The sequence below is a fragment of the Gobius niger genome (genome assembly GCF_951799975.1).
Source record: "Gobius niger genome assembly, chromosome: 7".
Taxonomy (NCBI): Eukaryota; Metazoa; Chordata; class Actinopteri; order Gobiiformes; family Gobiidae; genus Gobius; species Gobius niger.
In genome coordinates, this window is record NC_136858.1 from 31,080,925 (window position 1) to 31,106,792 (window position 25,868).

The 25,868-nt window shown below is 38.7% G+C and overlaps 2 protein-coding genes across 2 annotated transcripts in view; one reads left to right on the forward strand and one right to left on the reverse strand.

The window, feature by feature from the left end:
- The first annotated feature begins 1,124 nt into the window (after positions 1 to 1,124).
- pcbd1 (pterin-4 alpha-carbinolamine dehydratase/dimerization cofactor of hepatocyte nuclear factor 1 alpha) lies at positions 1,125 to 6,811 on the forward strand. Its single transcript, XM_079560040.1, has 5 exons — positions 1,125 to 1,251; positions 3,207 to 3,335; positions 3,410 to 3,490; positions 5,854 to 6,040; positions 6,651 to 6,811. Exons 1-4 carry the CDS (start codon positions 1,249 to 1,251, stop codon positions 5,944 to 5,946), a joined length of 306 nt encoding a protein of 101 aa, XP_079416166.1. The 5' UTR covers positions 1,125 to 1,248; the 3' UTR covers positions 5,947 to 6,040; positions 6,651 to 6,811.
- Positions 6,812 to 11,765: 4,954 nt separating this feature from the next.
- sgpl1 (sphingosine-1-phosphate lyase 1) overlaps positions 11,766 to 25,868 on the reverse strand; it is a 28,685-nt gene continuing 14,582 nt past the window's right edge. The window contains exons 3-14 of the mRNA XM_079560584.1: positions 23,830 to 23,897; positions 22,400 to 22,547; positions 21,399 to 21,478; positions 19,978 to 20,106; positions 19,815 to 19,903; positions 18,499 to 18,607; positions 18,317 to 18,415; positions 18,084 to 18,230; positions 15,793 to 16,031; positions 15,078 to 15,224; positions 13,852 to 13,972; positions 11,766 to 12,535 (exon numbers count right to left, since the gene is read on the reverse strand). Of these exons, the coding sequence (XP_079416710.1) occupies positions 12,392 to 12,535; positions 13,852 to 13,972; positions 15,078 to 15,224; positions 15,793 to 16,031; positions 18,084 to 18,230; positions 18,317 to 18,415; positions 18,499 to 18,607; positions 19,815 to 19,903; positions 19,978 to 20,106; positions 21,399 to 21,478; positions 22,400 to 22,547; positions 23,830 to 23,897 (1,520 nt within the window). The 3' untranslated portion in view covers positions 11,766 to 12,391. The remainder of the gene's footprint in view (positions 12,536 to 13,851; positions 13,973 to 15,077; positions 15,225 to 15,792; positions 16,032 to 18,083; positions 18,231 to 18,316; positions 18,416 to 18,498; positions 18,608 to 19,814; positions 19,904 to 19,977; positions 20,107 to 21,398; positions 21,479 to 22,399; positions 22,548 to 23,829; positions 23,898 to 25,868) is intronic.

Consider the following 25,868-nt stretch of genomic DNA (forward strand, 5'->3'; position numbering starts at 1 on the left):
TGCACGTGGGCTCTTCTGTCCTCGCCGGGTGCGGTGGCGCGCGCCTGTAATCCAAGTTACCGGGAGGCTGAGGCTGGCGGATCGTTTGAGCTCAGGAGTTCTGAGCTGCAGTGGACTATGTCGATCGGGTGTCCGCACTAAGTTCGGTATCGATATGGTGCTCCTGGGGGAGCCCGGGACCACCAGGTCGTCTAAGGAGGGGCGCACCGGCCCAGGTCGGAGACGGAGCAGGCCAAAGCCCCCGTGCCGCTCAGTAGTGGGATCGCGCCTGTGAATAGACGCTGTAGTGCAGCCTGAGTAATACAGCGGGACTCAGTGTTTTTGTCTTCCTTTTCATTTAACAAACTAGAAACATTCACCACACGACCACACTTTGTTCAGTGTGTGGATATTATTGGACTGATCCTGTGCCTTTGCTGTTGAAGAACCATGAGTTATAATAAAATTGAGACTTTCTTGCGTCTTCTTAGTTGTGAGCACTGTCATTATGCCGTGAGTGCACACATTATTTTTTAGAGCAAACAGATTGAACCATTTTAACCCATCCTGTTTCTTTCCTCTTTTAACTGACAGCTCAGTTCTCATTTCCAAACCCACTCAGCTGTTAAACCCAAACGAGCGGCTGTTTGACGTTTGAATGACCACAGAGCATTTGCTTTGAATCGGTCTCTATGCTGCTCCCTACAGGCCAGACATTACTAATACATTATACAACAATATCATTAGGTAAAAGCATTGGGCAATCCATGGTTTCCAACCCTTTTTCTCTCAGCACAAGTCGTTTAAGTTTATTTCAATCGCCATGGCTGCAGATGGATGTCAACTTACCCAATGTTTACACGTTGCTGCCCTTTTAAATGAATTGTATTGTACCTTATTTATTCCTGAATTACTTCATTGGGTATTTGTATCTTGCCTTTCAAAGTGCAAACCAAGACAAACACACTACTGATACTATGTTACTCTACATCCCATCCCAGCTCATCCCTCTCCTATTGTGTTCTTCTAAGCCTGATTGCGAGCTACAGTCGCTTTATGGCATAGGTTTATGATTAACTCGCGCTGACAGCCGACTGAGGGACGGCCAATCGTGTTTCAGTATTTCTATTCAGGCTTTAGGGGGGCAGCTAAGCAGGACCTTGGGCTCGTATGTGGAGAAAACTCACTCCATTCGCCTTTTTCTGTGTGGGCTCTGGCTGCTCTACTGTGGAACATTAGACCGTCACCGTGCGTAAAACCTCCGCCAACATGGTGAGTATAGGCAACCCATCATTTTTGACTAAAAGAATAGAAAACATCGACATCCCACTTGTTGATATGTCAAGGAGGATATTCGAGTGATAGCAATGGGTTGAACCTTTTAAGTTGTTGTGGACCAAGGGCTGCACTGAACACCTATTTTGGTTAGTTATCCGCACGCGCAATTACGCACACATGTGACACAAGTGTTTGGTTGGAGTTTGTGCTTTTATTTTTTACTAGACTAAGCCATAAAATAAAACATGTCCAAGTGATTTAGTCCACTTTAGTATAAATTCATATTGCCATTGAAAACGAATCCCATGTTTCTTTTGCCGTGAAGTGAACACAGATGCCAATAATCCTGCGGGTGTCTGACTCAGATTCAGTCAGATCTGATTAGAGCGTTGTTGCTATGGTACCTGTTGATGTCACTGTGCGCGCGGCTGTGGGCACGAGACTTGTTCGCTCAGCGTTTCTCTCTATCTGTCATTTCATTCAAAGCGTGTCCATTGAGCCAAGCAGGACAAAGGCTTTGGGTTTTTGGCAAAAGTGCGTAACGGTCAGAGTTAAGAACCATGAGGACAAGGTCAGTTGAGGGGGATATACCCATGTGACCCACGTCATGGGTCAGGATAAGAGTGAGTGACCAAATTGTGATCTGCACACACTGACACTTTAGCATGCGATTGACTAGGCTATATTACATGAGAAGCGACTGCTCCTATTTGGATGTGGAGCGACATCAACCCCTTTGCAATATTCACTACACAAGCAACAATGAAATGCTAAGATATGATAAGCAGTAGCCGATATTTCTCTCAGGGACTCCTATTTGCTGACCCCCAGCACCCTTTCCCAAGCAGACAAATTATTGTATTTTAAAGTGATAGATAGTAATATTGCAAAATGAGGGGAGAGGCAGCTGGATATTAAAATTAAACCATTAAGCTCCCGCCTCTCTTGATTGGGCTGGTTCACAGAAAGCTCGTCTCATTGGTCAAAGTGATAGACCGGGGGAGAGGGGGAGAATAAAGTTTTTATATTACATACATTATGTTAAATCGCAGTGGTCAATTATACACAAACTACTGAATTTGTAAAACATGTAACTTGAACCTTGAAAAAAAAGTAAATATTTTTAATTCACTTAAATAGTTAACAAACAACTATATTATAGAACAGCAGTCCATATGAATGAAAAAAATCCTCAATAGAAGCTCTGATGAGTTTATGAAATAAATGCCTGACCAGAGATCGTCATTAAAATTTACATTAAAATGCCACCCCTTTATTTACAGTATATCATCAACCAAATTTGGACATCTTTTTCAGGAGCTCTGGGAATCCCCTGAGAAATTATCCATGTGATTTAAGCTATTCATAGTGAAGAAGCAGCCTATTAATCCCATGTTTATGACATGTTAGTGAGAGTTGTAGTTATTCTTATTGGCAGCAGTGGTAGATGAAGTACAGTATTTGGTCATCTTGCTGAAGTGTAGTTGCATGAAACACAGTTAGTTATCGACATGGTAGTATTTGGCTGGTTTATACTGCCCTCGATGATTTACATAGTTATGTTATTTTATATCTGAGTGCAGTACTTTACCTTAAAAAAGTGCATCAACCATTTGTATAGAAAAAAAACATTAAAAGTTGTATTACATGTCACACAGATCAACACCCTCAGACAGCTTTTAAAGTGTGTTATAAGTCTTTGTTAATAGAAACACATTATAACATTTTAATATTCCTAAACAGACCTCTCAGTGTAAGTATATGCATATAGTTTGCCATTTAAGTGATTAGTTTAGCTGATAATGAACCATAACTAGCAGCGTGCTGGTGTGCCACAGCCCACTGAGGCTTTTAAACCAGGAACGCAGCGTGTTCATTGTTTCCAGATGGACCCTTTTTGACCAATCACAGCCCTTGTTTGTGATCTGCCCCTCTGCTGTTTGTTTCAGTCAAAGATCCAGACCCTGACGGAGGAGGAGAGAGCCCACCTCCTGCCCCTGCTCCGGAGCGCGCAGTGGGTGGAGACCGTGGGGCGCGACGCCATCTACAAAGAGTTTATATTTAAAGACTTTAACCAGGTGACTGTGAGGTGTAACTAGAGCACATATGTAGTAGCTTGTTATTGAGTACTGAAATATGATTGTGCTTCCAGGCGTTTGGATTCATGTCCAGAGTGGCCCTTAAAGCTGAAAAGATTGACCATCATCCAGAGTGGTTCAACGTCTACAACAAGGTTTATATTTCTTTTCTGATATGGGACAAACAAACAAACAAAAATGCTATTTGTGGCAATGCACACATCCTGCAGGCAGAGGTGCTCAACCAGTGGGTTAAGATCTACCGGTAGATCTTTAAAGTGATAGACTGCAAGGTTCCAACCCCAACCGGCAGACTGCACTACAAAGCCACTCCTTGTTTGCAAAATGAGGAGAAAACAAACGTTCAAAAGTGAACGCTCAAGCTCCCTCCACCCCTGACATGACCTGACAGGCCGGTTCACAGGAGAGCTCGCCTCATTGGTCAAAGTGAGAGCCCGCGGATTCTGATTAGTGTCTGAAATCAGCAAAGGGAGGGAGTTAAGAAAACATATTATTATTATTTAACCTCTTAACTCCCGCCTGAACCGAGAGCATTTTCTCCAGTTCAGCTTTACCCAAACCCTGTAGGCCATGTGTAACGCCTCATTTGAAAGCTAAGATCTACAAAACTCATCTGAATGGATCTTTTTCCTCACGTCATCAGATTTTTTCCCATCATTTTTTTGGGGGGGTATTCAACTCATTTTTGTAACTTTTTTGTCAAATAGTAAATTTTTTGTCACTTTTTGTCACATTTTTGTCACATTTCTGTCATTTTTTTGTCATTTTTTGTGACATTTTTGCCACTTTTTCATAATTTTTTTGTGAAATTTTTGTCAATTTTATGTCACATTCTTGTCACATTTCTGTCACATTTCTGTCATTTTTTTTTGGTCATTTTTGCCACTTTTTCATCATTTATGTGTCAATTTTGTGTCAATTTTTTGTCACATTTCTGTCATTTTTTGGGTCATTTTTTGTGTCATTTTTTGTGTCATTTTTTGTGACATTTTTGCCACTTTTTCATCATTTTTTTGTCAATTTTTTGTCCCTTTTTTGTCACATTCTCGTCACATTTCTGTCATTTTTTGTCATTTTTTTGTCATTTTTGCCACTTTTTCATCATTTTTGTGTCCATTTTTTGTCACATTTTTGTCACATTTTTGTCATTTTTTTTGTCATTTTTTGTGACTTTTTTGTCACATCTTCATCATTGTTTTCGTCTCTTTTTCTTTCTCACCTTTTTTCCAGAAGCTTTTGGATTGGGGTAAAGCCAAACTAGAGAAAATGTGCTCGGTTCAGGTGGGAGTTAAGGGGTTAATGTTACTTGCATCAAATTTTTAAACCCAGGCGGTCAATTATAAGCAATCTATTACATTTTTAAACTTACAGACTATCACTTTTAAGTCAGTGCTGGAAGATTGTTACATCAGACACAATTTTCAAATTCAATATTCAGTTATCAATAATAGCGAATGCTTCTATAAACACTTTTTGGGTCAATATTATTACCCTACACCATTTGTGCCTAAAATTTAAATCTATTGGTAGATCTCCAGGCAAAATGCAGGCCCACCTCTTGTGTACATGTTGCATAGTGTGCACTTGAGCAAGACACTTCATCCACATTCACAGTTTGAATGTAATGCTGTTGTGTTGTGGAGTCAATGGAATGCATTCACAACATTTGATGTCATACTGATGAAACACTTTTGCTTCTTTTTTTGTCAGTGAAGCCATTGAACTTAAAGCCAGGTTTTGTTTCATGTGGACAGGCCCAGTATCTGCGGAACTAAGCCAAAGCATTCACCTTCAAATTTAGCTATTGGCTCTTGTGATGTAGTGTAGACTTAAAAAAAAAAATATTCAGACATCATTTAACCCCTTACCTCCCACCTGAACCGAGCACATTTTCTCCAGTTTGGCTTTACCCCAGTCCAAAAGCTGTGAAAATAGCAACAAAACTGAGACGAAAACAATGATGGAAATGTGACAAAAACGTGATAAAACATTGACAAAAAAGTGACGAAAAATTGATGAAAAAGTGGCAAAAATGTCACAAGAAATGGATGAAAAAATTGACGAAAAATTGATACAAAATTAACAAAAAAATAACTAAAATGTGACAAAACTGACACAAATGTGACAAAATGTAAAAAAAACAAAAATATGATAAAAATTTGACAAAAAAATTACAAAAAATGGACAAAAAAAAGACAAAAATGTGACAAAAAAAGACAAAAAAAATGACAAAAACGTTACAAAAATGAGTTGACTACCCAACAAAAAAATGATGGGAAAAAAATCTGATGACGTGAGGAATAAGATCCTCTCGGTTCAGGCGGGAGTTAAGAGGTTAACAAGGCAATTATTCAAATGGACGTACTGCGCTTTGCTTCATCGTTACCAACTTATCCAAATGATCAGCTCCATCAAATTACATAAAGTGTTGAAAAAGTGGTATTTACAAGAAAGTCACCTGTCACCTAAGTTTGTTTTGTTTATTTTTTCCACCCAGGTCCAGATCACTCTGAGCACTCACGAATGCGGAGGCCTGTCCCAGCGAGACATTACTTTAGCAACTTTCATCGACCAAGCCTCATTGATGTGAGCCTGAGGAAGTGCCTGCAACGTCAGCAGCAAGAAAAGAAGTTAACCATGAAATCTCAAAGAAGAGCAGCCCCTGGTTCACTCTTCTCAGTGTTGTAGCCGTTTAACCCCTTAACTCCCACCTGAACCGAGCACATTTTCAACCAGTTTGGCTTTACCCCAGTCCAAAAGCTTCTGGGAAAAAAGCTGTGAAAATAGCAACAAAACTGAGACGAAAACAGTGATGGAAATGTGACAAAAAAGTGAGAAAACATTGACAAAAAAGTGACGAACAATGTATGAAAAAGTGGCAAAAATGTCACAAAAATGTCACAAGAAATTGACAAAAAATGTACGAAAAAATGACAAAAATGTGACAAAAAAATTACAAAAATATGACAAAAATTTGATAAAAATTTGACAAAGAAATGACAAAGAAATGACAAAAAAATTGAAGAAAAAATGAAAAAATGTGACAAAAATTACAACAAAAAATGACAAAAATGTGACAAAATGTGACAAAAAAATTACAAAAATATGACAAAAATTTGATAAAAAATTGACAAAGAAATGACCAAAAAATTGAAGAAAAAATGTGACAAAAATGACAACAAAAAATGACAAAAATGTGACAAAATGTGACAAACAAATTACAAAAATGTGACAAAAAATGACAAAAAAAATCTGTTGACGTGAGGAAAAAGATCCTTTCGGTTCAGGCGGGAGTTAAGAGGTTAAAAGGCGGATATTGTGTGAAATTGTTACAGAAGTCATTCCATGTTTAAGATCATGTTATTGTCGATGTTGTGTCGCCAAATGTGCCTCCTGAAGTCCCAAAATATTGTATAGTTACGAGTTTTCCTTTGTGACCAAAACCAGAAACGTATGCCTTACCGTGTGTTTTATAAAGAGAAGAAACTGTTTTGTGAAATGCTACTCTTGTGCGTCGCTGTCATTCTACCTTAACCAGCAGGGGTCGCCCTACTTGGCGTAATGATGAGGTCAGACAGGGATGATGCACTCTGTCCTTCATAAACACACACAGGGGCGGGTCGATGCGGATCTAACTGGTTCAAAGGCCAAAGATAAAAAACAAAACGTGCAACAAAGCTGACATTTACCTTTAGTTAGAGTTGGTACTGCAGTCTGGTGTGTAGTGGTGTGTGGCTGCTGTCAAGCTTCTACTCCAGGTGATACGAGCAGTAAGATTAATGTTAATAGCACAAATATTCTACTCATCCATGTAAATAGTCTTCTCTAATAGGAGTATTCAAATACTCAAGTAGCCCACTGAGTAAAGGTTTGAGCATGAAAGGATGAGTTATGCAGAGTTGAGTAGAGCAGCCAAAATGTTTACTCGAGTAAGGATAAAGTTGGTAGGAAAATAATTTTACCCAAGAGATAACCCCTTAACTACCACCTGAACCGAGCACATTTTCTCCTGCTTGACTTTACCCCAATCCAAAAGCTTCTGGAAAAAAGGTGGGAAAATAGCAACAAAACTGAGACAAAAACACTGATGAAGATGTGACAAAAAAGTGAGAAAACTTTGCCGAAAAAGTGACAAAAATGTGACAAAAAATGACCAAAAAAATGACAAAAAATGTGACTTAAAATGACAAAAAAATACAAAAAAAGACAAAAAATATGACAAAAAATGACAAAAAAAAGACAAAAAATGTCAAAAAGACAAAAAATGACCAAAAAAATGTGACTTAAAATGAAAAAAAAAATGACAAAAAAATGACAAAAAATGACCAAAAAAAAGACAAAAAAATGGACAAAAAATTGCTTTAAAAAAATGACAAAAAAGTTCCAAATGAGTTGAATACCCCCCCCAAAAAAGATGGCAAAAAATCTGATGACGTGAGGAAAAGATCCATTTAAATGAGTTTTGTAGATCTTAGCTTTCAAATTTTATTTATTTATGGTTTATTTGGTAGGGACAGTGCAAGTTAATGAACAAGCCACACCGGATTGTAGCCTTAGGCTAATTTTCATCCGTCGTCCCCCATGCGCACTCTCAAACACACTCTCATACATCCTGGCCTATTGTACATGTTTTTAGTGGTAGGGGAAACCGGAGTACCCGGAGGAAACCTACGCAGACACGGGGAGAACATGCAAACTCCACACAGAAAGGCCCCGTCCCTGGTGGGAATCGAACCCGGACCTTCTAGCTGTGAAGCACAAGCACTAACCGCTGTGCTACCGGTTAGTGCTTGTGCATTAACTTGTGCATTTTTAGTGTAATATAAATGAGGCGTTACACTGGCCTACAGGATTTGGGTAAAGCTGAACTGGAGAAAATGCTCTCAGTTCAGGCGGGAGTTAAGAGGTTAAAAAAGAAAAGTACTTGGAGAAAATGTTTACTTGAGTACTGTGTGTATACTGGTGGTAAAAGTTTGATTCTTGTTTTAGTATGACATTCATTATGAGAAGCAAACATGAAATTAAATGTGAAAATTGTAACATTTTCAAAAAAACTCCCAAAAACTTAAGTAAGAATTACGAAGTCAAAGAGTCAAAATGAAGAGTTATTTTTTAGTGCATGTAAAAGGTAGTGACCCAAATAAATACTCAAGTAAAAGTAAAATATAAGTACTTAATACTGAATAACTATCTGAGCGTAAAAATCTGATTTGTGTCTCAGTTTTGACACAAATGATGAGAAACAAAATGTGAAAATCCTAATGTTTCCAAAGAAAATACCAAGAAAATGTACTAAAAATAACACCTACTTCAGAAGAAAAAGGGGCACAGGCTACATATTTAAGGTAGACTCAAAACATTTGTAACTTAAACATTTACTCACAGTGGCATAAGTAACTTTTTTTTTTATCACTCAAGAGTAAAGAAACTTCATTACAATATTACTCAAGTAGAAGTAAAATGTACTGAGTGATACCACCAAGATGTATATTAATTCAGAACTAAACTGGGTCTAAATTTGTCGAAATTGGATAAAATAACGTCTAAACTGAGAGTAAACCGTGTCAAAACCAGGAAAACACCAAACTTAAATGCATTACTGAAGTGTAATATAAATCAGGGATAGGCAAGTTTGCGTTGTGGAGGCCGACTTTAATCATTTCCAAAACACCAAGGGCCGAACCTCACCATTGTGTCCTAAAGTAAGGAACTTTTTTCTGCAAATGCCAATGTTTTACACTAGTAGTGTCATGGCTTTGGGACCAGCCATTTCCCACGGGTGACACGCTGCAACCCAAATAAAACTGTAAATTGTCATATATCGTCTAAAAACAGCCCAATAACATGAATTTTAACTGATTCCATGCAGATTACAATGGAACATTTAGAACATTTCCGATAGGCTCGCGACCCACAGAAAATGGTTCCACAATCCACAGGTTGAGAATCATGTTTTACATTATGTATGAGTAAGTGGGGTAGGACATTTATAAAACACTGACACTTTCTCACATTTTTAGAATTTGATCTCATATTTGCATAAAAATATTTCTCAAAATCATCTTGGGGGGCCAGAGGTTCTGTGTGGAGGGCTCTGACTGATTTGTTTATTATATTATTTATTATTATGAAAAAGGACATTAACATAAAACATAAGTGTCTTAAGTTGTACAAGAGTTACACATTTCCTTCACTTTGCACATGATAAAATGAAGCTTTTGTTACAGATTTATTCACGCTGAGAGGAGAAAATCAATAATTCACTCAAGACTTAAGCACAGGATTAAATTGGGTCAAACACATGAAGAAGAGCTCACTCCAAAATGAGATTATCATTCAAAGTTTTATTGAAAAAAAAGAAAAAAAGTGATTTTACCATTGAATTAACCAAAATTCTTTCAAGCATAACTCGGGTTAAAAACATTTTTGCTAAAAAGTCTAACCAGGCACTGAAAAATCTCTGCGATCTGACGATATTCAAACATGATAAAAACCTAAAAATACATTCACGACTAATCCCTTAGAACACCAAAGACGAACTCGCAGTGGTCACAAAAAAAAAAAAAGGTTAAAATGAACAAAACCATCATCTCCCTCCATCAAAGGAACACGCACATATATTGCACATAAATTAATTCGGGTTACACTTCAATGCAGAGGAAGGTACTTAAAATTACAGACAGGACTTGAATGCATCGTCTGCGCATGAGAACACAGTGAAACCGCTCACTTACTTTCAGTATCAGACAAATGCCCCAATGTTGTACAGTCTGTGTTAGAAAAGAAAGAAAACGGATGAGTGATGGGTTTAGTTTGAATTAAGAAAGTGAGGTAGATTAAGAAAAGATAAACAATGACGACAATGACTTTCGGCTACTGTATTTGTCCCGACAGTGATTGATTTATAAGTTCATGTGTTTGTAAATCAAGCTTTGGATTCCTCTAGCAGTTCGGTAAAAAAAGCTCTAGAGACTGAAGTTATCCCAAAGCCTCAAGAGCCGGCTGTACTCAGATTGTGTTTATGGCGAGACACTGCAGGGGGAACATTTTAGTTTACATACAGTATAAGCTTTTGCTGTAGATTACCAATATTAAATGTAAGAAAGAAAATGTGTGTGATGTTCCCAAGACTGTGGTGATAAAAAATACATTTGAAGTGACACTAAACCGAAAAAACAAAACATGAAAACAATTATTTGGCCCTAAATATTGTTTAAATTAACATTACATTGTTTAATGTATTGTATTTGTCCTCCCTCGTCTCGTGTGTTGTTTACAAAGTCTCAGAGTTGATGTTGAAATCGCATATGCAGAGGAAAGATTAATCCAGGCACTACACAGAAAAAAAAAACTATGCTGGTTTTCCCTTAAAGGTAAATTTATCTAGCACTTTTCCACCGACATTAGGCACTCAAAGCATCACAATAGCTTCAGATGGACACAATTATGCTTGTAGAATATTGCAAACTATTTTTTGTTCTTCTACACAAAGACAAACTAAGTGGTTCCAAGGCATCTGCAAAATGAAGGCATAATATAGAAATTCAACTAAAATCTCAATGGTTTTGATCTCTCTCCACATCCTTTGATTGTAAACGAACCAGAATGTGTCTTAACCTGTTACTTGCCTTCCTCCCCCCAATCAGGGAGCTAGGGTTAGGTTTAGGGTCAGGGGTTCGGAATAGAGGTCAACCGATATATTGTCCGGCCGATATATCAAGACGATATTTGGGTATTTTACTAAATCAGTTATCGGCTATAATTCCTGCTTTTTGCAGAAAGAGCTCAGTCAGGCCTCAGGGGAACGGAGAGACATTTCAAGACAAATCGGTCACAAGTTTGTAGACCTTGAACTAGGGCTGGGACGATCTACTTTTGTCACAATCCGATACGTATCACGATTCTCAGGGGCCGATCCGATACGTATTGTGATACAGTAAGTAATGATGATACGTAATATGTTAACGTTAAAATGACTATTAACCAAATGCCATTTGAGATCTGTTGAAATGTTAAGGTTGGAAAGTTCATTAACACAAAATGGAACAAAGTGCTGTGTAACCGTTACTGGAAAACAAAGGAGTGAATAATAAAAATCCCTCCAGATCGCAATACTTTTTCAACTATCGCAGTACTTTCACGCTTGTGTTCGATCTGATATTTTGTCCCAGCTCAACCTACACATTATACATTTTATGTTGTAGACTTTTTCTTATAATGTCGGTACCATAAGAGATCAAGACTTTTTTGAGGCCGTTTTTGTTTTGGAATCTGCTACTATAGACATCGGCCAATAAAAAAAACGACATCAGCCTGAGAAAAACCTATTTCGGTTGATCTCTAGGAACGGCAAATGTGTAAGTCTGCAAGATGTTACACATATTTAGAAGGTGGCTTTCATATCACACTGGCATATAGGCTGTAGCTCTCCAATCAATACGCTCTAAGATCTGCAAATGCATAATTAACTCTAATAACCCTAACCCTAAGATGGCAGATAACAGGTTAACAAGTGCTGAAGCAGGACAGACATGCTCATGCTTTTGAAAACAAAATCAAGTTTCAAGTTTCTTTGCAGATTGACCTGATACGTTTCTGCCGAGGCATTGCAGTGCTTCCACAGAGTAAATGCTTTCATTTTTTCAGATATTGCTTTAAACCGTCACAAAGACCAAGCCTGAACGGGTACAGTGCATACAGTCACAGCTAGAGGGCAGCATAGCAGTTTGCATTAGGATTCAGTGGTTTGTTGAAATGTTATGACTTATAAAATGAGAAGATACAGAAAAATGCTTCAGTTGAAATTGACAAATAAACTACATTATTATTACTATGTAAGACATGTGTTAGAAGCAGTCAACTGTCCGTGGTGCCACAGAGTAAGTTATTGAAAATGGCGATGGCTTGTTGTGCTTAAAGGCAGATGTTTTGAGTTCGAGATAAGGCATCAGAGCAAAAAGGGGGAAGGCGAGCGTGTGGTTTCCCTGTGAGGAGTGGACCAAGGCCCGGAGCTGTGGCTTGGATCCCGGTTTTACTCAGTGGGCTTTCCCGTTGCCGTTCATGTGGCTGGTGCTGGTCTTGGGAACCTCAGTGCTGTAGAGACAGTCCAGAAAACCGCGGGAGATCTCCGTGACCATGGACCGGTCCGGGATGGACTGCGCCATGCCGTAGATGGCTCCCTGTGAACGCAACAGGGCAGAAGTTCAACTACAGTTACACTGCTTCATTACACATTTTTAATAACTATTCAAAGTGGTGTGGTTGAAATAATCAAGACACATTGTCCTTTCCACCTAATCCATATTTATACTTACTATCTCAAGATGCTGGAAAGATACTTTGAGCAGAAGGAAAGGGTTTTGCAAGAGTAAAAGGGCAGAAATGCTGAATGTGGCTGTATGTGACTTTATTTTTCATCAACAGAGCTGCAAACTGAAATGCCCTCTTGAGATGTATAAATAGAAGTTCTGGTTTTGATACTGCATAACCACTTTGAATATCTGAGGTCACACATCGATATTGCGCACTGATGCAGGGACTAGATGTGCTGCAGCCCTCAGGCAGGTACAGCAAATGAAAAAGTTGTCTCCAAGTCTGATGCTTGGACCGGAGCCATGAGCAAAACGATCCCCAAATGCAGGAACACATTGTACAAGCACATTTTTGATGCTGCACTCAAATTGATGTTTCACAAAAGCAAGTAAGAACTTTATTTGTCATTGTACAATTGTGGCGAAATTGCATTCAGTTGTTGGGTTTGCGCTGAGCCGCTGCCATTAAAAACTAACCGCATGAATGTTTTTTATAACTCATGCACTCCTGTTCGTGGATTGGATCGGTAATAAACAGTCATGTGAGTGCACAACCCTTAAACAGAATACAATAGGATAGATTTTCATTGTCTACTGAGGTATTAATTCATCTTTGGCTCACCGACACATAAAAAACACAAGACTATAGGACAATACAGACAGGCCTAGTAGAAATAAATAGAACATTTCTGTGGCGATTCCGTTAAAGTCGCTGCTTCATTCTCAATGGTCACAGCACAAGGGACAAAAGATTTCTTTGTAGCCTTTGTAGCCAGTGGAATTCGCCTCCTAGAGTTTAGAAGCTCAAATTGAGGGTTCAGAGGGTGAGTGGAGTCAGAGGCTTTAGCTCAGGCTTTGGATAATGTCCTCCCCTCTTGTACAGCAAAGTCAACTCTCCCCAGAATCCTAGAGCTCATTGACACCACCTTGTTCTGAAGGTGATCGCACCGTGCAATGAGGTGGAACGTCACGAACACTCTCAACAATCGATTTGAATTATTGAAGAGTTATGGTCAAAATTTGCTCCTCGTGTTGCATCGTGTTTACTCAAATAACTACTGAATAATCAGAAAACATCTTTACAGATAATGTGTATTATATTTTACGCCTCTGTAGTGAGAACATCTAATCAAGAAGCATCATTTCCACTGGTCTTTTATTATGTAATCAGTATTCGCTCTCACCATTCCTGTGGTCTTCTCGTCGGGATTCTTCATTATAACTGCCACTGCGTCCTTCACGTCTTGAATAAAGCGGTCGGCGACCCCCGGCTGAGTGTGCAGGACTGTGCAACAGATGTGGATGCTGACAGAGAAGAACAATTCACTTCAGGGATGTGCAAGGACATTTTTTGCAGTTTAAAAGGTGGACAATATAACTTCTTATTTGATAAAAAGTTGATATTAATGCTATTTGACCTTTCAGTGACTCAGCTGCTGCTTGGGTGGTTAGCATAACGGTGGCCAGTATAAATTAGTCTTTAAGGTTTCTCGTAGGTTGAACCATCTCCAGGGTTACACATACATTCCAATCAGAAAACCTACCAGAAACCCTAAAAAAACTGAAATAAATTTGATCCTGAAGCATCACAGGGGTCACCGGAATGAAGAGTAAAGGCGCTAAACATCCACACAGCCACAGAAAGGTCAAAAACGCACAAATACAGCTGAAACCCTGACAATGAGAATACTGATAAAAAGTGCATTCATTTCTGTAATTCAACTTAAACTGTGAAACTGATACATGACAGACTCATTACATGGAAAGTGAGATATGTAGCATTTATTTGTTATAATTTTGATTATTATGGCTCAGCTTGTAAAAACCCCAAATTAAAAATCTCATAAAATTGAAAATGGACTGTAAGCCATAATCATCAACATTACAACAAAGGCTCGACATATGTCACTTTGCATGTAATGAGTCTATATCATATATTAGTTTCACATTTCAAGTTCAATTACAGAAATGAATGAACTTTTGAACAATATTCAAATTTTCCGAGTTTCATCTGTATTATTATCTTTATTATCTTTATTTTTAGAAGTTGCGTAGTGCAAAATAGAAAACGTCAATTTCAACAAACAATGTTCTGGAAACAATACCTTAGTCATACTTGAAAATAAACAAACAATTTCAATATAGGACACAGCGTACCAATGAAGAGAAATGATGTTTGCACCTTCACTTAATCTACCATTGAAATATCAATTGTTGTCTGCTAAAACAGACTATTTAAAAGTGGCAGTGCTTCCTTGTTGCAAAGAAAAACTGAAACGCAGACTTAAGTTATGTAAATAACTTATTTTTGGCAACTGTTTTATCTGGCAAACATCCCTGGGCATTCTTTCATTTCTCTGTGGCTTTATCTGCGAATACATCTGTCTCAGTATGCAGCCGCGGCTCATACCTGGACGGGTACTGCAGCGTGTTGAGATTCCAGCCCTTTGTCGTCAGTGCGTTCGACAAACGGAATATATCAAAAACATGGGAGCCGATGGCCACCACGGACACCTCCGGGTCTCCGAACACAAACACGGCCTCTATCTTACGGACTCTGTGGACGAGAAAATAAAACGCATTTTAATCTTTTTGATAAGATAAACTTAAGTCTAAAGTTCAGGAGCCAACGAGTCAGTCTTGCTGGGCCTCACGTTCTATAAGGAGATACTGTACGAGATAACCATTGCGAATGATGTAATTTTAAATGATGATGGAAAAGGTATAAGGGCAGCGTGAAATGAGAAAAAACGTTGTTGAACATGAACACATCATCACTTGTAACCCGTCATGCTGCCAGTTATCTTGAAATGCTTCAGTTTGATTGATTTTAGATACAGTTATCTCAAAACGATACTTACTGACTACACACCCAGTAATTTAAGATATAAACCATAAAACAGCACAAAATATCTGTAGTTTTACATTTCACGCCTTCACCGCCAGAGTTAAAACATTGTGGGGGTCATTTATCAAGGCAGGTGCAAAATAGCAGGTGCAAGCTGAAAAATAAAGTATGCACAAATATCCACATTTGCACAATATGCTACTGACTTTGCACATGAGCAAACGCTTTGTAAATGACCCCCAAAGTCATGTAGATTCATACAATACTTAGGCCTTACTCGTTTTTGATTTTGCTTGCCGTGGTGATAATCTTTTTCGTGGCGTCGATGTATCCGCTCTGTCCCATGTGCATCATTGTGGCCCAGCAGGCAGCGATGATGCCTCCAGGCCTGGAGCCGGCGATGGAGGGGGAGGCGTAGATTCCTCCCTGCCAGTCGGGGGCGACGAAGTACTGGTGCTGCCGGTACTTCTTATCACTGTACAGGATCACTGAGGAGCCTTTGGGGGCGTAGCCGTACTGCAATTGTAGATACAACATTCTTAATACGTGAACAATATAAGAAATACAACTCTTTCTCTCCAATGTATCTGTACGATGACAAACTAAAAAGTAAATTGCTCAGTATTTCTATATAGAAAGGTACACATGCATTTCCAATGACATCACACATAGTTCCGGCGTAGCATTATGCAGTAACATGTAACAATATATCTACTCAGGATGAAAATGAAAAACAACCGATTGACTGTGGCATTTTTCTGTTCTCGTAATCATTGCTCGAGAAGATAACCGGTAATACACGGCCCCAGAGACGCACGTTTATATGATATAACCAGCAATGTGGCGCAGCAGCTCTGTCCGTCGATTTAATAAAGGTCCTGGTTTACTCCTCAGACTAAATTGGCACATCAAAGATGAAACAGAAAACCTTTCTCTGTGATTTTTACAGTTTGTCATGTCAACAGAGTCTCAGTCAGTGTTTAAGCTACTCAAGATGTTAGCATGCTACCGGTTAGCAACTGTCAACCATTGACAGTTGATTGAATCAACTGTCTATGCCTTCAACATAAATAAACACTCAGATCTATGAACACTGAGGACATACTACAGCAACAGCGCAGCTCTGACCTCAGTCACATGTCGTCTCCAAGGCTAGATCATCTTGGAGAGCTAAATGCTAACCGGTAGCATGCAAACGTCTTAAACACTGACTCACTGGTTTCTTCACATAAACGTACGCTCTCTGGGGCCGTGGTTTTACTCTTCTTGAGCAATGATTACGAGTACATAAAAATTCCCCTGTCAATCAGTTGTCTTTCTGAGTAAAGCTATTGATAAATGTTGTAGTACCGCGGAATTCTTCCGCAGTCAATTATTGGTTTTCATGTTCTTTATTATTATTCCTTCATCTTTTTCCCGATTTTCTAGAGCTTTCAGCACCTTCATGCTTTGTGCAATTTATGCAAGTTATGCATCAAAATGTTCCGCATGTTGAGGAGAAGGGTGCTATTACTTTTGGGACTTCTGCAACTTACGTTTTTTCCGCAATCGGCCAAAATGTCGGAGATTTTTCCCATTGACTTATAATGGGGCTGCCGCAAATCCATGCTTTTCTGCACTTTTTTCTGCATTTTATGCAATTTCTGCACTTTGTGCATGTTCAGCTTATGCAACTTGTGGGTTTTGAGAAAAAATTGTCCTTCTGCAGTTTTCCAGTTTTTTTATACGAGAGTTTGACATTTTTGCATTGGTGTGTATGTGGGAATCCAGCCAATGGGGAGACTCCAGGCCTTTCAGCCATTTGTGCAGCTTCTGCCAATCAAGCACTGAGGCCATTTCAACAGTTTGACCAGTTTATGGAATATAAAAGTTTATGCAATATTAACAATGTATGCAAAGTAACCACTTTGTGGGATTTAACCAGTTTATGCATTTTAAAGCATTTATGCAACTTAAGAGTTTATGGCATTTAGGATTTTTGAATTTTAAAGAGTTTATGCAATTTACATAATTTATGCAAATGAACCCATTCATGCATTTTACCACTTTATGCAGTTTATACAGTTCATGCTACATGACATTTTATGCATTTTACCAGTTTATGCAAAATAGATTGTGCAAATTAGGCAATTTATGCAATTTGAACAGTTTATGCAATTTCTGCATTCGCTTCCCGCAATTCCGCAGTCAATCGCAATGGCGACTTTGGTATTCAAAATGGCCGCCATAACAACAATAGTCACATGACTTTAGTTCGCATTTCAGTCGACACATTCAGCATATATCAACATAATTTAGTATAATATATTCACTTTATTATAAATTATATAATAAAAAATATCACAGAATCTGAATGTGTAAGTATTTTAACTTTGAATCTCATTTTCAGGCTGGTCGTTGCCCTAGAGGGGAACCAATTGTATATGTTCTTTAGTGTTGGGGGAAAAGTTTAGATACTGGGAGAACATAGAAAGACCCCACCCTTCTTCTAAACAACTCAAAGAGGAGACGATCTCATGCCAAGCTCTGAGCTCACCATAAGACGCTAATCCTTCTGTTAGCTCGTACCTTGTGCGTGTCTGCGGAGATACTGGTGACACCCTTCACCCTGAAGTCAAAAGGTGCGAGTGAAAAACCAGCCTTTTCCATAAAGACAATGAGATATCCACCCAAACAAGCGTCCACATGCAGCGGGAGGTTGTAACGCTCCGCCAGCTGGGAACAGAGAGAGGAAAAACTATGAGCTCATTCTGTTTTCAATATGGAAGTTATTTAAAGACCGACATTGTTTTAATCCTGACCTCTGCCACTTCCTCGATGGGGTCCATGATGCCGTGAGGAAACTGTGGGGCTGAGCACACGAGCATCACCGTGTTTTTGCTGATGGCTCTTTTCATGGCCTAAAACACGCGACAATGAAGTGTGAAAATAGAGAGGATGTGTTTACAGTATCCAGATAATGGCAGTGACCATTTAAACTTACTTTTACGTTCACTTTCATAGTTTTCTCGTCCAGTGGGATGTGGACAAGCTTCATCCCGAAATAGTGAGCGGCTTTGTCGAAGGCTGCGTGGACGCTAACCGGTGCCAGTCTGAGGAGGTCCACAGTAAGATAAGTTTTATTAAAGGCATTTGGGTTATTTCAGGTGAGTGTTTGCACTCATAATGAATCACACAGTGCACAGCGGTGCTGGGACACGTTACGCCTGGTTGAACAGTTTGTTTTCTTAATAGTAGTTCATTAATTCAAAATGCTCAAAGGCAGCGTTACAAGTTTGACAAGTAAAAAAGAGGAAGAAGTTTAGATCCTAGCACTGATAATAAGCTTAAATGCAACAGTGAATTCACATGATCTTTATTAATAGCTTGAAGTTTGCAAGAGGAGCTGCCACATATATTGCAAAACTATTATCATTGCAGAGGTCAGTGACACAATATCAATCTATTGTGAAATCTCTGAGGTCTCTGAGGTTTATAATTTTGTGCTAGCACAGCTTAAAACAAAAACACAAATTTAGATCCATTTTAGCCTCATTTTGGTCCAGATATTGATACAGCATTTATTTTTTTACGTCTTGTTTAGACACACTTTGATAAAAAGACAAAATAATAAATAAAAATACTTTTTTGTTTATATTTAAAAGAACAGGCCACAGTTTATCCATACTGAGATATGTTCTTACCTGAGCTTAGAGGAGTTGATGCGTACCTGTCTGGCCTTTGTGCGTGCCCTCAGTTATGCAAAAATGTAGCATTTAGCTTCTCCACCGCTCTTTTATAGGGTCAAACGGGGTGAAGTCAAAAGGGAAGAGGAGGAGAGGCTGAATGCTAACAATATCTTTGGTGTGTGACTGAGACCAGACAGTTACGTATCAACTCATCTAAGCTCAGGTAAGAACATCTCTCAGCATGGACAAACAGTGGCCTGTTCCTTTAATGGAACATAATGTGCTGAAATGGTTTTGTAAAATACTGTCAGAATATCCTTATAAATAGGGCACTCTTGAGCCCTGCTTATATCCATACACAAGACTGTTTTCACAGCAATTTCTTTCTCAAATTATGCAACACTATTTGCAAGTAGTGCCTCTTCAACAAGTATTTATGATGTCTAAAATGTAGCCAATAGGAGCTTTATAAAGTCACCAACTATACTGATGTTTCTGAGCTTTATTATTAATGGCATTTTCTCAAACTTATTGTGAATGGGACCAGAACTGGAACTACTCTACATTCAATCTACAACTTACAGTGAGCAACCATTGAGGTCCACAGCACTAAACCAAGTGAAAGTCTTACATCTCAGGATATTTGACCCCTCGTTCATAAGCCATTTCTCTGTACGCTTTACAGGCCATGAGGATGCTCTCCGTTCCCCCCGAGGTCACCTGCAGAACACGGCAAGGTCAGAGAGTTGTCCATATTTACGATTTAGCACATGCTGATATGCGTTTAAACTCACCGTGCCGCAGGAGTTGGGTCCTCCGTGAAACAGTGAACACGACATCCGCACCACCTCCGCCTCCATCTTTCTTACTCCGGGGAAAATGTCCGGGTGCAGGGGGTTACTCCACGCAAAATCCCCATACACCTGAATGCACAAAACGAGGAATGGAGATAAAACTACAGCAATAACAAGCAAAGGAACTGTAAACACTAGTCAGGGTTTACTACTTTAAAGTGAACGACACTTGCTTAATCTCTTAACCCCCACCGGCACGGAGCACATTTTCTCCAGTTTGGCTTTACCCAAATCTAAAAGCTTCTTGGAAAAAAAAAAACACATCAAAGTTGCAAGAAAAATGAGGATGAAAACGCAACAAAAATATGACAAAAGAGCGACAAAAACGTAACAAAAAGTAACAGAAAAAAGGCCACAAATAAGTCACAATAATGCAACAAATAAGTAACAAAAAAAGCGACAAAGAAGCAATAAAAGAGAGCCAATAACGTGCCAGAAAGGCAACAATAATACAACAAAAAATGTGACTAAAGAGCAATAAAAAGGTGACAAATATGTGGCAAAACACGACAAAAAAGCAATGAAAAAAAAAAATGAAAAAGCAACACAAATATTTTAAAAATGTGACAAATCAGATTTTTAGGGTAGCTTTTAAATGTGGCGTTACACTGTTGCTGTCCAGTCAAGAAGCTTTTAGATTTGGGTAAAGCCGAACTAGCAAATACTTAAGGCAGGGGGTAAGAGGTTATGGTGAGACACTGCAGGTGAAGTGAAAAATTCAGGAAATCAGGCTGGGACTTCGACATAAAAAAATCACTCTTTTTTTCAAAAGAATTGTCACATACAAGACTGAAAGGTTTGGAGTCTGTAGGAGCTTCTCAAGTGGAGATGTTGTTGCAAGAGTCGAAAGAGAACGTCATTTGGAGAATAAAAGTTTTTTAACGTAATGTCTGCACATGTGCCTGTATATTCTCCCATTGTAAGTTGCGGCTACGGCCATGACCATATCCCAGGAAGGAATTACCATATTTGGTTTAAGATAAGATAAACCTTTATTAATCTCACAAAGGAGAAATTCACTTGTTACAGTCGGCGTTACTGTTTACAGCGTCATCTCGGTCGCCTCATGCTACGTGTGGATACAAATTTTTTTAATATTTGTGAATAAATACACGTGGGAAACAGGCCGTGATTCGCAATGATGTTATAGTTATTTCCATCAATTCTCTGGCTTGCTCGCGAACAAAACTTCATAAAATGTGCATCGCAAAGGGTGAGTTTTGTCTATCTAGCATATTTTTATAACTCAAAAGAAGTACTTCAGTGAGTCACTCGTCTTGAAATAAATGCCTCCACCTGTTGCTTTCCCACACTGAATATCTAATACTATTTCGTATGATGTTACAGCTCGGCGGGTGTACCTGCACAAGGAGTTTGGTCAAAGTCTCATCTCCCCAGTAAACTGCCCCAGACACACAGCCCTTCTCCCACTGCACCTCATCTGCAAAGACAAAGAGCATACATTATTCATCATCCAGTGAGGGCAGTGTTACCCTGAGGCAGCCTGCCATGGAGAGCAAAGGTGGCCTGTTCTACTCAAACCCGACTCTGAAAACGACAAACAGCAGCAATGTCACAGTGCAATGTAATAAGTTAGTAAGATTTATTAACTTTTTGTTGTATGTGTAGATAAACATTGTTGGATGCTGCAGGTTTTTCTTTAGGTCTCTATGACTGCGTCCTGTGATGTAGTCAGCCAGACACTATTTAAGATGGCTTCTCATCCACACTTTTTAAATTTTATTTATTTTACCTTTATTTTACCAGGAGAACCTCAAATACTTTTACCTGACAAAGGTGCGAGAAAGATTATTTTCTGTTTGGCCTACACATGTCCAAGCAAGGGACTGGTGAAGTTAAATACACACTATTAAAGTCTAGTTTCCACAGAATTACACAGAATTAGATGAGCTAACAAAGTCACTACTTCTGTTATGTAGGGCTGGGATTATACACTTTTGTTGTAATACAATAAGCATCATGATACAAAGGGCCTGATACAATACGTATTGAGTTGAATATCAAAAGTATTGCGATACTTGACTTCCAATACAATACGTGTATCACAACAAAGACTTATTGCGATACATTGCATAACAATACTTTGTCCCAGCCCTAATATTTTGCTTAAGTTTAATAGAATGAAAGGGTTTAGTTCAAACAGACAGAAATGGTGTATCGTATTTCTTTCCTCAAGTTGTGCTGCCCTAGTTTCAAGTTGACATTTTATCCACAAAATCTGAGTAGATATGTAACCAGTGACTACCCTGCATTTACAGTAAGTGGGATAAACCAGATGGGTCGGGCTGGTGGAGACAGCTGCACAGTTAATGGAGCGTGTTGGGGCTGAGGTCTGACTTACTCAGCGTCTGGTATTCTTTGATTTTGTCCAGGACTTGGTTTTGGGACAGGCCTTGAGTCGGCAGCTGCTGCATGTAGCTCATCCCGTCTTTGAGTGTGCACAGACTCACGGACATGTCATCCAGCGCCTTGTCCAGCTGAGTCTGGATCTGCAGCGAGGAAATGTGCAACAATAGATCACTAACTTTGACATCTGAAATCTATAAGTAACCTGCTCCTGCCTCATGCTGTAAATTTAGATGATATAAATGTTCATCAGCTGATGCCAAACTCAATATTCAAACAACTGTAATTTCAAAAGCCAACATTCTCTCTAGGACATTTCAGAAAAATACACAATTTGTCTGTGAGGTCGATGAGGCTACAATAAAAGTACTTTTCGGTAAATGGCCTCAATTTATATAACGCCTTTCCCCCTCCATTTAAAGACTGGATCAAGTCCGATATCCGAATCTGCGGTCCTAAAACTGGCAGCCTGGAGCTGCTGCAGATTCAAGACCGCAGCCACAATGCTGTCGCTAAGCTAAGCTACTATCGCTAACTTGCTGCTCACACCTGCTTCTTGAAAACTCACTGAGGACAATCAACAATCAACAGCCGCTAAAAACATAATAATGGCAGAGAAAAGTTATTTTTTTTCTTTGCTGTGCTGTCATTTAGCTTTTACAGAGGAGTCAGAAACTCTTGGCAGAATCCAATCCAACAGCGGAGATGAGAGCGCACTTTATGCATAATAATTAGCCATGTGCTCCTAGTGCTTATGTCTTTTACAGGCCCAGAAGCAGATAGAGCTGAAACTATAATCTACTGCTTTGTGCTGTATTTATAAAACACTTTTTGTTTGAATGAAAATGCCCATTTTAGACTTAATAATACCCAACATTGCCTTCTAATTTAAAATTCAAAGTAAAACCCAGAACTTCTAGCATTCAATTTATAAAAAGGCCAACAATATAGGCCCACAACATATCAAAAATCCTAAACATTATTTAATACATAATGATAATATAATAAACTATAATAATACTAAACGACTGGATTGGCATCAGATTGGCATTGGCATAAAGTGTCAAAATACCGAATAAGAAGCTCAAAAAAGCGGATCGGTACATCCCTAACACAACATACAGTAAACATAATATAAGTTAAAAAAAAAACGTGTTCCGAGTGCCTATAATTAATCCTAAAATCAAGTCGATTAAACTGAGTCACATTAAACAAACACTAAACAAAAGTATGAAATAAATTTGGTGCTAAAATGACCAGAAGTAACCTAAAGATATCATTGCTGTACTCTGCAGTAAAGTGAAGTGTGCCAAAGGTCCTTCCTCCTCTTGATGTCATCTGAGTGTGACTCACAAAGCTTTCTGCACACCATGTTATCACTCCTGATCTGAGAAAAACAGGAACGATTTCCTCACTGATACTTACAGTGCCTCCGACGAAGGGTATTTTTCTGATGAGTCGAAAACATTGCTTCTTGATTCGTGACGTGAGACCTGAGGACCAGAGAGAGAGAGAGAGAGAAGGCAGAAGCTGTGGTGAAAAGTTGGCACAAAGTTTAGCCACAAGCTTCAAGCAGCTGACTCCAGTCTATAATCAAACAGACAAGATCAGATCCACATGAGCAGGACTCTGCGGGCATTAAACAGCATCGAAATCAAGCCACTCTGCAAAAGTACAGAGGGTTCAGAGAGTTTTCTGACCCCTTTTAATAACTCCTATTTTATTATGTGGCAATATGACACTAAACCCATAAAGAACTTTCCAATTGGTAAAAATAATGACACAGATTACCCTACAATACTGCAGTTCCTTAAATATAGAAGTGTACATGTTTTGAAAATACAGTATATGGTTTACTAAGCATTTGCACGTGCAAAAAGACGGTACAGTTGAGAACAATAGAAGACCAAAGCAAAAACCGCTGTAATTTGCTTGATTACAGCGGTTTTTGATTCTATAAATGAAAATATTTATTATATATTGTTCTGTGGTTATATAGTCCACCTTCACCTCTTGGAAGAAGTCAGCGGGAGCTAGTTCAATGTGAGCTGTTCTTTGTTTATGTGCAAAGTATCTTTGCTCAAGGTGGTGGGTTATGGACTCCTGTTGAGCTTTTTGGGAGTCCATTTTTCACAACGTAGCATTACTTGATGGTTTAAACTTTATGGTCTTGAAGTTGAATTTCCTGATTGTATGTGTGAAATTGTGAAATAAAATAAACTAAACAAATATTGCAAATTCTAATTTCAAGCAGTACCTGCATTTTAGCACCATCGCTTAGTAAATCCCTATGAGTGAATCCTACACACAAAGTATTTGAGACCGACACAACAACCGCAGACACATTTCATCGCTCATAGCTCAAATTGTTGTTTTTTCTTAATTTTCAACACATGCTTTGTGTGATTCTCATTGAAGAAGACATTAAACTATGAATGAACATATGGAATTATGAAACAAAATAGTGTGGAAACAACTTTTTTAAATTCTTCAAAATATCCACCTTTTTTTCTTGGCATTTTCTCAATGAGCTTCTTAAGGTCGTCCCCTACAACGGTTTTACAACAGTCTGAAGTGAAACCATGTTTGGTGACGACATCGCAAAGCTCACTGAGAAGAACATGCTTAAAATGCAAAGCAGTAAGCAAAGTTATTTCACCTCTTTTTGTTTAAAACATAATTCCATATGTGTTCATTCATACATACCATCAGTGAGAATCTACAATGTAAATAGTCTTGAAATAAAAGAAAAACAAAACATAAAAAAGTGTTTCCAAACTTTTGACGGGCACTGTAAGTCTGAGATCAAATACTAAAAACATAAAGAGTGGTGTAAAAATGAACATCTGTAGTCCAAATGTGACGAGTGGAGCAAAGGAATTTAAACCAGTAAAATACATTGTCAACAAAAAATGTATGTTATCTGCTGCTTACACCAGGTAAACCGGTAACTGGAAATGTACAACACACCTACAATATATAAAGAATGGAGAGAATGGGGAGTGTTGCAATTGATCAAATGTGATTACTGTACCGGACAAAATATATTAAAAATATAGCCAATCATGGGCAGCTTGTATATTCAGGACATTTTGGAGAGACATCATTTCCTGGTTTCTTGCAGGTACCAGCTGCAGTGAGAGTCCAGACAATGGCTTTAGCACCTGGTGGGATCTTGTTTCAAAGGGATAATTCACAGTCACAGTCTCAGCAGCTCGCAGGGGTTTGACCAACGCTTTTGACTAATTTAGCAGCTTCTCATTTCTAGTCAAGAACATACCAACTTTTTGCCAGAAAAAATGGAACAAGAAATTAAAAAAAAAAGAAAAGAAAGAATGGATACTTGGATACCATCATTTCCGGACTATAAGAAGCTACACATACTTTGAACACTGCGGCTTATACAACGATGCAGCCATTCTATAGATATTTGCGGTCAGACTGAATATTGTGTCATGTTATCA

Excerpts from the sequence above, each read along its gene's own strand:
- pcbd1 (XM_079560040.1), top strand. Across the intron at positions 3,336-3,409 it reads TATTTAAAGACTTTAACCAG|GCGTTTGGATTCATGTCCAG; the intron begins GTGACTGTGAGG and ends TTGTGCTTCCAG. Across the intron at positions 3,491-5,853 it reads GGTTCAACGTCTACAACAAG|GTCCAGATCACTCTGAGCAC; the intron begins GTTTATATTTCT and ends TTTTCCACCCAG.